Here is a 12,012-nt window from a genome sequence, read left to right as displayed (position 1 = left end):
ATGTATGTATTTTGTGCAATTCATTATTGTTTTATGTGATATAATTTTTTTTAGTTTTCTTGGGTTTTTTTAATTTGTTTATTAAAAATTTACGATACGATACGATGTTACTATTGGGTCGACCCATAGTTACTGGAAGCGCCATAGAGAGTGGGGAAGCATGCTTTCCCGAAACGAAACATTGTGCTTCCGAAACATGCTGGGAAGTGCACAAAAAATTTAGGAAGCACGCTTCCCAAATTATGGGAAACTCGCTTCCCCTTTTTTCCTTTTTTTTATTTTTATTTTTATTTTTATTTTTCCTTTTTCACTTCCCCCTCGCTTCCTAGGTGGCTTCTGGTTCGCTTCCGAGACGATTCTTGGTTTGCTTTTAAGTCGTCCCACGCTTCCCGGTTCCTAAAATTTTGAAAGTGCCTCACTTCTCGCTCCCGCTTTCTCGACTGACAACTCTGGGTTGATCGATACGGGTAAAGATACGCTACTTACAACCTTGGCAATAAGAGTTAAGCTAGGTTTATTCTTTTCAATTCTCTGCCTTTTCTATATGTATCTATTTTCATACCAGTAAAGTTTTGGGTTGTGAAATTACAACTCATCCAAAATTTATAAATGTTTTGATTAGAGAAAGCCTCCAGCATATGGCCAAATAGTGTAATTTAGCTACATACGAAGACAAAAAAAATTTGAAACCATGAATTTACCTATGTCACACAGACTCGGCTAGGGAGGCGCCGCACTCGAGTCGACACAGGTGCGGCTTCAGACACGGCCCGAACTCGGTCAACGCTGAGTCGGACTCGGTCAACGAGTCGAGGCCGAGTGTGTCCTTGTTTTGGACTCGGTCAACGTTGATTGAGTCCAAAAATGTCCATTTTTAGGGCAAAAAACAAAAAAAATGATCTTTTTATATATTTTTTAAAATATATATAGCATGAGTCTCAAACATAAGCCCCAGAAAAAAAATTCCGGGGGGTGCTGCCCCCCCTGGACCCCCGCCCGCTGACCGCGCAGCGGGACCTGCGCCGGGGGGAGCCCCCGGACCCCCCTTTCTGCAATGGCAAAAGTACAATTTGCAAAGTTTGTAAAAACACTCGTGCTGGTGCCAAACTTTAGAGGACAATATCCACATATATGCACACACTAGATATATTATTATTATTATATATATATATATATATTTTAAAAAATATCTATATATATAGCCGAGTCCTCGTGTCCAAAATTTTTAAAATTGTGCCGCACCTGTGTCGCACCCGCACCCATGTGACATAGGAATTTACACATTAAACATCCAAAATTGTGGAGGATATCTTGAGGAAAACTAAGGTCCCAACCACGATAGAGTCGTACATTTTGTGAGGGTCTTGATTCATTAGTAAACTGGTCTAGCATCCTAACTTGGTTATGGGCATCATCCAAGCAACTCCATGAGCGCGAAAAAAAACAGCCTCTTCAAAAACCATTGACCTCAGATGTGGTGCCCCCACATACACCACAAACAAGGATAGGGCACTGTTATCAGCGTATAAGGTGGTGAAGATGATGCAAATTATAACTAGAATGGAAATAAACAGATACAATGCAAGCATAAAAAATGGTACTGCAAATGATTAAACAAACAAATTACATAATGGGCAATCTTCAATGTTGTGCTATGCAATCAGAGAAACTGATACAGTGGTGCTTATTTTCATCAGATGTCCAAGAATAGGGGGTTCTTTTCATGGTTGCAGATTCTTCCTGTCATATAGATTTATGTAACTTCTTTGCCTTCTTGTTGTCACTCTTCCAGTCTTAAATGTTACATAAAATGTTAAAGAGATGCGGCATCTGAAAAGTTCATATTTTTAGCCACTCCTTATCCTAAAAATATTACATCATCATGTATCCTCAACCAAAAAGAAAAACCAAAGAAAATGTAAAACTACTGCAATAGATCTTTAAGGGGAAAAGTAACCAAGAAGATATTAGGAAATTAACTCTTTATATTCTGAATGATCAACAGCATTAATTAATGAATTATACGATGGCTTCACCCGATCTACAACTCTTTTCCGAACCTGCTAAAGGATCTAAAAGCCGACTCCTTACTGACTTCTGCTTTGTAGACTGTTTCTTATGAGATATTAATGAAATGTTTCCTTTCAAAAAAAAATTAATGAATTATACGTTGTGTAGCAGGGAGATTTACATAAGCTGTGTGCATTTGAGAATTACCTGAAAGATAAGAGATGGAGACCAATCAGGCTCATCTACATTTCCATCCATGCTGATATACATTTCAGAACTCAAATGAGTGTCACCATCTTCTGTGAAAATAAGATCAAGAGCATGTTGTCTACAGAAACTGTCACGCAATCTGTCTACAGAACGTTGCAGCCGCTTTTTCCATTCTCTCTGTTCAGGAAGCCGGCTCTGCCTTTCAGAAGCTCTCCTCCTTGTATCATCCTTAGCACTTGCTTGATAAGATGGGGCAAGCTTCATGGCAGCACGTGGGAGGAGTTCATCAGCTAATAGTGAAGCATTGGCTAATAAAGCTATTTGTTGTGCCTCAGTATCAGCCATTCTAACGATTTTATTCCCAGATCCTTCTCCATCATCTTCTATTGATCCAGGCAAAGCATTTATTAGCAAGTTCACATATGAGTCAAATACTCGAAAAAGACCTTCTAATGTTGTATTGCCTAACTGCATGCTGAGCAACGGAGCCACATCTTCAAAGAAATCCTGCAGGAACACAATAAAAGGTCAAGAATGGATAGACAAGAATACGATAGCTAGCTGCTACATACAAAAGATTAAAAGAAGACGCATAGTTATAGATTCATGAATGCTCGTAAACACAGAAGGTGTTTGAGTGTAAACACAAGCAGCAATTTTAACACATTCCTAAAGAATATGCTTCAGTAAAATTAAGGGAGCAAACGAAAGGGATAAATAAACCTGAAGAGGAGAAAGTTGGAAATGATGAAATCTCATAACAGGAGGAGAAAGACAGCTTGCTTCAAAGTGTCTGACCAGAACATACATGAGTCAAAGATTGACTGATAAATCTACTAGCGGGATAGCCAGTCTCATGTAAAATAAACATAATCATGAGGTGTAAAAAACTTGATGATTCTAGGCAAATTATTTCTGCACTTTTATAAACTTAAGAAGCAATACCAATAACTCAAAAGTGAACTATTTGTCATGACTGTCAAAATATTAGTTCTGATCTGTACTTATCAGTGAAATTATGTTGCATTTTCAGAATACTAGCCATCTTCCAACAGGGCAATGGGAATTTAGATTTCAGTAGAACCCAAAAACATGAAACGTGACAATGATGATGTAAAAGTGCAACAAAAATCAACTTACTCCAGTCAAGAATCTTTATATAATTCAAGAAGACAAAATGACAAATATGGAAAAAAGTGAATGGCTGTAAAAAGGCTGCAACGTTATTTATTTTATCACAAAATTCACCAAAAAGCAAAAAGGGAATACCTGAACCATTGAATTGAACCGATGCGCACTGCTTGAAAGCTTGGGCTGGAAAGCACTACCACTACCAACAGCAACATTAGATGATCGAGGGCGATTACTAAGTGGTGCATGAATGAGCACCCAATCATCCGCAGCAGCAAAAGCAGCAATGCTCTCCTCAATTCTCTTAAGGTTAGCTTCTAATGCTTGCTCAACACTGGGCCTGAAGAGCTTCAACAGAACAGGACAAAGTGTTAATCCATGAGCTTCGAGAAGAGAACAGTGACCCAATGCAATTTGAACACATTCTGCAGCAGCTCTCAATCCTCCAGCAGCTGCTGATGAAGCTAATGCATGCCTCTTCACAAGAAGAGCAAAAAACTCAGTCTGCTTACTAGACCATATAACAAGCTCTGATGCATATGCCGACTCCTCTCCAAAGACAGCCAAAGAATCACTAGCAGCTTGAGCAATGGCAGAAAATACTAGCTGTGAGAGAGCTGCAGTATATGCTCCTCCATATGAGGTGCTTGATGGCCGTAGACTTTGCATATTGTATTGAAGCCTTTGGTAATGAGCATTGAGTAGCAAAGTATGTGCACGAGGCCCATCTCCAAGTCTTTTAAGAGCTGAAACTGCTGAACGAAGCTCAACACCCCGTGTAGAAGGCTGGCATGCAGCTTCTGCAAGTTGATCTGCTAACTTCATCCTATGTTCAGATATAGCAGTCTGTAATGATGAAAGAGATGTTGGGCTTAAGGTTTTCTTCTTTTGTGCTTCTGTAGCTACCTTTTCACCTTCATCCAGAGCAACCAAAGCCTCATCTATTCTCCTCTCCGCCAATAAAACATCAAGGATATCAGGAAGCTCAGCAGCCCATTTTTCAATATCTGAAGGCTCTCCTTCCCCGAAATTAGAAAGGCTATCTGATGCCAAACCATCAAATCCAGTAGATAAGGAATTGATGTTCACACCTTCAGCCAAAGCATGAATAAAACCTGCTTGGGTAGAGAGAAGATTCCTGATAGACAGTAGCTCTCCCTCCAGATCAGATATCTCCTTGGAAGTCCTAAGATCAGATACACATGTTATTGAAAGTGAATTCCAAAATCAAACAAAAGAATGATCATTAAAGCATTATAAGAACTAAAACCAGCATTGCCTTTTTCAACTAGAGAAAAGATCGACTGACAAGCAGCAGAAGCAGTACTTAGATGCTTTAATATCTACCAGTGTTATTAAAAATGCACCTCAAGGAGCAAAAAGTGTGCCTCGCCTAGGTGCCTCATTTTTTTGGTCAAATGGGGGTCAAAGCCCCCATTTGACCAAAATTTAGGGTTGCAAATTCTCTCACTCGTCTGCTCTCTCTCGTCTCTCACTAGCCTCTCTCTCGTCTCGCACTCGTCTGCTCTCTCCCACCTCTCTGCTCGTCTCTCCCTGGTTTCTCTGCTCTCTCCCACCTCTCTCAGTCTCGTCTGTCAAACTAACCTGAGTTTGCCTTTCGAAAGTAGAATAAGCCCAAGAAAATCGGGTTTGATCCATAAGAAATCGGGTCTCAAACATAAGCCCAAAAAAAATTTCTTCCGGGGGGCGCAGCCCCCCTGGACCCCCGCCCGCTGACCGCGCAGCGGGACTCGCGCCAGGAGGAGCCCCCGGACCCCCCTTACTGCAAGGGCAAAAACTTTGAATCAGGCTCCACAACTCATCAGTATCTACATGATTCTGGAATCACTTCACTCATTCTTTCTGTTTTGTCTGTTGACTATATATCTAATCCACTTAAACATTTATGAGTAGTTTTTTGTCCGAGTTTATGAAACTTTCCAGCTTCAGGTTGACAAGTTCTTTTATAGCCTTAAAGGTGATTGGTATGTTGAATGCTCATGTGTACGGTGTCAGATTATTTACAATGTAAAACTTCTACTGGCTGTAAGCATTCCTCATAACCATGAGTAATTTTTATCATATTTTTCTTGAAATTAGTTATAAGGCACCTGTTCTGTAGTTCATGAAGGATCATGTAGCTTTCCACTATGACTGGTACAGGTCCTCTTGGAAGCTGGATACCTGAACTTGTATTGCTCATAGAATTGATTTTTGGTTTCTGTCTTGAAGAGGAGCTTGAGGCTTAAGTTTCTCTGGTTTGCCTTTCATTGAGGCAAAGAAGGAAACTTTAGGTGATCAATGCAAATAACTAATATTATGAAATTAGCAAACTCTGCAGATGTCAACATAACATGGTTATTGAATAGGAAAAAGAATTTCTTATTTTTTCATTCAATGGAAAGATGATAGACTTGAACCAACACCACACACCAGCAACCTGTAAGGATGGTTCCCTCAAGAAACCATCTTCCTAAATGTCCTATGTCCTTCCAAGAAGAAGACGAGTCACTAGCTCTGTCCCTTAGTAAATGAGCCAAGCCCAAACATGCTTTGTTTATTATTTTTTGGCTATTCTTGTATAGGTATAAAGCGTAATTCCTTCATCAATAAAGCATTTTTTTATTTATAATTTTAGATATTTTTTATAGTTTTTTTTAAGTTTCAAAAAAAAATTTGAGGCTTACGCTTTACGCCTTGAGGCTTACGCCTCGCCTCAGATTTTGGTGGAGCGCCTCGCTACACCTCAACACTTTTCACAACACTGATATCTACAAAGACAGCTAAACTTGTAAATAGTTTGAATGAACGTTCAAATAAGTATTTCTAGTTAAAATGTAACTGGAAATATATAAGAGCATAGGCAACGATGCCATATGGCATCCCTTTTGCAGCATAACATGATCTAACAGCAGTACCAAGATTGTCAAAGTTCAACAACTTTTATTTACTCACTGCTTCTCCCAGATAAGGCAGTCTTTAAAGCTTAATATCATCTTAAGTTAATTAAGTGAACTAAACACCAACCAATAATGAAACAACAAGGAAATCTACATAACCCCCCCCCCCTTCCCTCCACCCCACGTGCGCGCATACACACACACATCACCAACCAAAAAAGGCAAAGATGCATAAATAAATTTGTACCACCTTTCATCATTATGCCTGACAGCGCCGATAAACACCTATGAGGATAACACAACATCAGGGCCACTTTTCTAAGTTAAAAAAAGAAAACTGACAGGAAAAGAAAATTTTACATATGAGTTCTCATATGAAAATTTATATTTATGAAAAAAATGATTTTGTTTGTGTGAAATTGATTTTAGAAACAAAAATAGATAGCCTACCACTCTAGTGGGGAGATGGTGATGGTGGGTGTAGATCCCAGATGCACCCCATACTGCGTGGGATTACAATGTTTACTGTAGGTAGCCCCGGCATGCTGCAGCAAGGCCAGGCCCTGATGGACCTGGAACGCATGAGACGATAGCATCTGCGGGTGGCTTGGTTCAGGTGGGTCGGAGGGGAGCTGAGCCTAGGCAAGGAGTTGGTGATGAGTGAGGGGGAGTTCTTGTTGGTCAAGGTTTTGAATGACGAAGTGAAGGAGACAGTGGGGAGAGGATTGATCATGGCAAGGACGAGAAGGTTTAGAGGAGGGTTGGAGCGCGAATTCACATCCATCAGGTGGGTTTCACAGGTGGAGAGAGAGAGAGAGAGAAAGATGGGAAAGGAAATTTTCTCCACCTCCAGAGGTGCAAAAAAAATTCATATGAAGAACAGAGTTTTAGAAAAAAAATCATGTGAGGAAATTTCTCCTCTTTGAAACCATGGACAAAAATGGAAATTTTTCTTTTCAACCTCCACTTTTTTGCCGCAAGGGGGGGTTGGCGTAGTGAGGTGGGGCCTTGGCTGCTAGACGGGCAGTCAAGGTTCGATTCCCATGGGCGTCGCCCCTCTGCGCAAGCCAACGTGTAGCATAGGCCCCGGGGCAGGGGTCCTCGCCTCAGAGTTTTACACTACTGGCACGACGACCGTAGGTATGGCAGGCTGAGCCAGCACGACCAGGTCTTCATGCCGGGTGCGGTTTCAGGTTATAAATAAGAAAAAAACCCACTTTTTCTATCATTTTCTGACTTCCAAATGTGCCCCAATGGAAGTGGCAATATTTTTTCTAAGGGAAGGGTTACAAACGATTCAAAAGGTATTATTGTGCATATTTTTCTGTGTATCCTCATCATCCACATGCTTGGATACTGCAAATTATTATTATTATTTTGCAAAAGAAAACAAGTGTTCATTTATGTATGTTCCTTGGCTGAACAAAGTCCACATTCATCATTGCAATTAGAAAAAATAAAATCTTGGTAGGGAAAACATGAATGCCTTTCAATGTTAATATGAAATCCAGTAAGGTACGCTTAATGAACACAAGCACAAACCTTATGAAAGCTGAATAGTTAGCATAAACACTTTTGCGCATTTCCTCTGCAGAAGCCTTCTTCAGATCATTAAGGTAAGAGCACAACTGTCTTATTTCCTAGAAAAGAAAGGAGGAAGATCATCATGACAAGAGCATTCATAATTGAACTGTTTCCCTTAAAACAATATCTCCTCATAATAAAGTGAAAAGTGAAAACATGATGAGAAACACAAAATCACTTGGATATAGATAATTTAAGATATGACCACACTACATTCGTGGAAAGCCAGTTCTTTTGAAGCAGCATAATCAATAGTACCTATGGGTGAGAAGATAATATTGAAGCATTTTTCAACTGTTTGTTTGACACTATCTAAAATCCGGTGCATTGCATTCCTGCAGTACAAAAAGAAAGAAGAGGAAGAAAACGCAAACCATCTTATTTTCAACTCACAGGATAAAACATTTACCTATCTTCAACTCAGAATTGTTACGTAAGGCAGGGTGGTCGTGGGGCCCCACCGGGGATTTTCCCTCACTTCGGCAAGGGTACCTTGTCATAAAAAACTCTGCATTGTTACAAATCTGAAATATTTGCCAGTGCCACCCTCCTTCTTGTATATAAAGGATTTACAAGGCAGATATCCTCTCCTAAAGCGAACCAATAAAAGATCCATGCTTTAACTGATGAAATCCAGATCCACATTACCCTTGGCATTGATTTTCCACAGGTAGATCAAATGGCTTGCTGTAGGAAGATTTTCTCATTAAAACTCCTCTGAAGCATCCTTTCTAAATCTCAACATTTTCACTTAATGTCGGAGTTGCATGATTTCAATCACCTTAAAAGCTTCATTGTGAATGTCCACATCATTCACTAGTCGTAGCTGTAGGTTTTAAATCATAATTGTGGCATCTATTCATTTCTTAACCCACATATTCAGTGGTATGTAGCAGAATCTCAACATACGACACCAAATTTAAGCAGTGAGTGAAAAATGACTATTATTTTTCTGAACAGGCTCCTCCCTATTACTTGCCATATCATTAAAGAAATGAGGAAAGAGTCAAGATTAAGCAGCCAAAGAGTATCCTATAGTAAAGAGATTCAACCAAAATGAGGTGACCTTGACATCCAGCACCTATCATGACAGTTTCCTTAAATCTAATAAAGCCTTTTACCAATTTTCCGTAGCCCCTTCCTGCTTCTCCATATGTTTGATTCTTTCAGTTACAAGGTTTATACACCTTTTCCACCAACACCGTTCTTTATTTTATGACATTTTCACCAATATTTGGTTATCAAAAAGTAAGAAATAACCGAGAAATTTTATCAATTGGTTAAGACTTAAGACAGCCATTAAGTTTATCTAGTGCAAAATATTCCAAGAATAGACCTTGCTTAGAGTCAGAAAACAGCAAAATCTGTTCTCCATCATATGTCCACTTTCTTAGGGATGAGGGAAATTTTTGAGAGGCTGTAGAGGGGAGAGCTAATACTATATCTATTTGATATGCTTTTGATTTCCCCTCCTGTTTTCCTCTCTGATTCACTAATTTCCCATGGAATTCAGCCAAATTTGAAAGCAAAAGGCTTGAATTTCTTGCAACGTATTTTCATCCAAAAATCATTTGCACAGTATTTTCCCTATGTTTCCCCCTTTAGATGAGATTTGTCCTCGTTTTGGTCAAGTGAGACGGCACCAAAAATTTTCCGGTTTTGTAGTCCAAATATTTATACCAGGCAAGCATACGCCAGTACTAATGTTCCCATCTGTCTCCATCAGTTGCCAAAAGACACAACGCACATGAAATTGGGAAGAGGGTTAAGAGGAAGAGGTATCAATAGAGAAGGAATTTTCTTCCTTTTGTAGTATTCAAATGAATAAGAGAAAAGGAGCCATCAAATAAAAGGAAGCAACGATAAGAGGAACCACACGTACAAGCCAAAGCCATCAGCAATAAAGATCTACAAACAGAGGACAATTTGAACCGAAGACGGCCAGAAATCATAGAATCCATCATCAGAGGGAGGAACTATTTGTTTCTAGTAGCAAAACGTAGCGACGAAGAATCCCGTTTTCCGCATTTGATGCGAAAATCAAAACCGAAACAAACACTATCAATCAACCAGAGAGTCTTTGACTCCATTCGCGTACGATATCAACACAATAGAAAGAAACGAACGAACAAGGCCCCGACATGCCTACTATCCCAAATTGGCAAACCCTTTCGCCCCCCATTTTAACAAGCAACGACCTAAATCACACAATCCAAACGAACTTGCAAGGCCACAATCCATTGATTTCTTCAATCAAGCAGACAAAACGTCGCGAAAGACGGACGGCGGCGTAAACGATTGATTATCTCGACAATCAAGACAGGATGCAAGAGACTGAAAGAGGGGCAAACCTTCTCGTTCAAGCTCTGGCATCTGGACTGGACGAAGGCGTCGGGATCGAAGGAATCCGCCTTGAAAACCTTGAGCTTGTCTCCCAACGGCACTCCGTTCTCCTGCGGATTGTCTGCGGAGATGGCGCCGGTTGCCCTCGATCGAGACGACTTCGCCGACGCCATTTCCGATCGATCACGTCGCGAAGAAACCTAATCCCGATCTCCCACAGTTTCTTTTTCTTCTTTCCCCCCCCCCCCCCAACCCTGCGCGGCCTTTTTTTTCCTTCACAGGCAAACTACCCGCAGCGCCTCTTCCTCGTTTGGTAACCAAAATCCCTCAAACGAGGCGTCAAGCCGCCAACCCACCGTACCAGATTTCCGAGGTTGCCCTAATTTCAAGTTTGCGGGATTTTCTTTGACACAGGAAATTCTGAGTAACTAAATAGTTAAATGATTAAATACTTGGTTTTTCTTGAAGGCAAATGGGAATTTCACGATTTAATAAACAGTAAAGAAAGGAAGAAAGAGAGTAAAACTAAGGCTGCCCCCTAACCTGGGAAGCCGAGTCTTTGACTAAGGCTGTCAGTGAGCCTGGTATCCGATTCATAGTCATAAGCGTATACTTTTTTTACACAGAGAAAACCACCCCAAAAAATAAAAAAACAGCGGAGCTGCCTGCGTACTTTGAGTGTGCCTCTGCACTCGGCTGCCCGACAGGTGTAAAGGCACACTTAGAGTGTGCCATATAGTGTCCCATGGTCCTGGCTCCTTGCTCTAAGCGTGTACGTAGACATGCTTAAATAACTACTCATCCCATTCCAGTTGGGCCGAAACCAAGCGTGGGCGGGCAGGCAGGGGATCCCGAATAAAAAAAGACAAAAATGGAGCCTTATATGTCACAGGTCAGGTTTATCAGGAAGAATTAAACCTTACAGCGTTCGCGTATGATGATAAATAATAATAAGACCCGAAATTAATGCATGGACCCAGGTATAGTTTGTGAAATTTTATATCAGAGCCGGACCCAACCCGAGTTTTGATTAAGACCCTCAATTTTCAATGAAAAAATGGTAAAAAAATATGGTTTTATCGGCTACGGCCCGGGTCAGGTACATGTAGTTCTTATCAGGTCCAGGTATGGTTTTTCTTATAGTGAACCCTATTTCACCCAGATTTGTACCCGATACCATACCCAAAAATCAGGTCCAAGTTTGATTCCATCTGGGCCCGAACCAAACCTGACCTGTATATGGGTCTGGATGGCTGGTCTCATGTAAGTTATATGGGTCCAGGCTCCCCTTAAAAGTTTGACTTCTAGGGTAAGTAGTTGAAAATAAATTATTTCTTAGTTTTATGTATTTTCTTTAAAAAATATGCTTTCTATTTTTTATTGGCATTCTATCTTGAGACCTTTCTGCCTACTTGATAGAGTGATGATATCATTGCTTGATGGGGTGGGGGCAGTATGATTGTGAGTCTAATTATTGGGGGGTTTCGATAAATCAGGTCATAGCCGAGAAGACATTAAATGGCTATTGTATATATTATAGGTAATTACATTTGAAATGCACCAAATGGCATTTTTCTCGGTCAGTGATCTCTCAAACATGAAAATGGTTTTCCTTCATTAGTAAACAGGTCAGATTAGTGGTTTGGATATGGAATTTTAATGTAAATGAATTCAGAGACTAATTGGTCTCAGATTTGGATTGTGAGGTAAACTATCAACTAAATAAAAACCTTATTAATAATCGACGCTGCCATTTTGAGTGTTTCCACAGCCGACCAACGGATCCGACCAAATCTTGTCCCTGGACATTCTAGTGGGTAGGAGGTCTTTTAGT

General features: G+C 40.3%; 1 protein-coding gene across 2 annotated transcripts in view; it reads right to left on the bottom strand.

The window, feature by feature from the left end:
• LOC149843068 (exocyst complex component EXO84B-like) overlaps positions 1–10,601 on the bottom strand; it is a 60,841-nt gene extending 50,240 nt beyond the window's left edge. The window contains exons 1-4 of one of the 2 annotated variants that reach the window (XM_089999574.1): positions 10,187–10,601; positions 7,794–7,891; positions 3,490–4,537; positions 2,218–2,727 (exon numbers count right to left, since the gene is read on the bottom strand). In XM_089999574.1, coding sequence (XP_089855700.1) covers positions 2,218–2,727; positions 3,490–4,537; positions 7,794–7,891; positions 10,187–10,351 — 1,821 coding nt within the window. In that variant the 5' untranslated portion in view covers positions 10,352–10,601. The remainder of the gene's footprint in view (positions 1–2,217; positions 2,728–3,489; positions 4,538–7,793; positions 7,892–10,186) is intronic. The other variant, XM_089999575.1, reaches the window with a different exon arrangement.
• Between the last annotated feature and the right edge of the window lie 1,411 nt (positions 10,602–12,012).

The sequence above is a fragment of the Nuphar pumila genome, chromosome 3 (genome assembly GCF_984573655.1).
Source record: "Nuphar pumila chromosome 3, dmNupPumi1.hap1.1, whole genome shotgun sequence".
NCBI lineage: Eukaryota > Viridiplantae > Streptophyta > Magnoliopsida > Nymphaeales > Nymphaeaceae > Nuphar > Nuphar pumila.
Note: the sequence above shows the minus strand (reverse complement) of the source record. Positions and strands in the feature narration are given on the sequence as shown.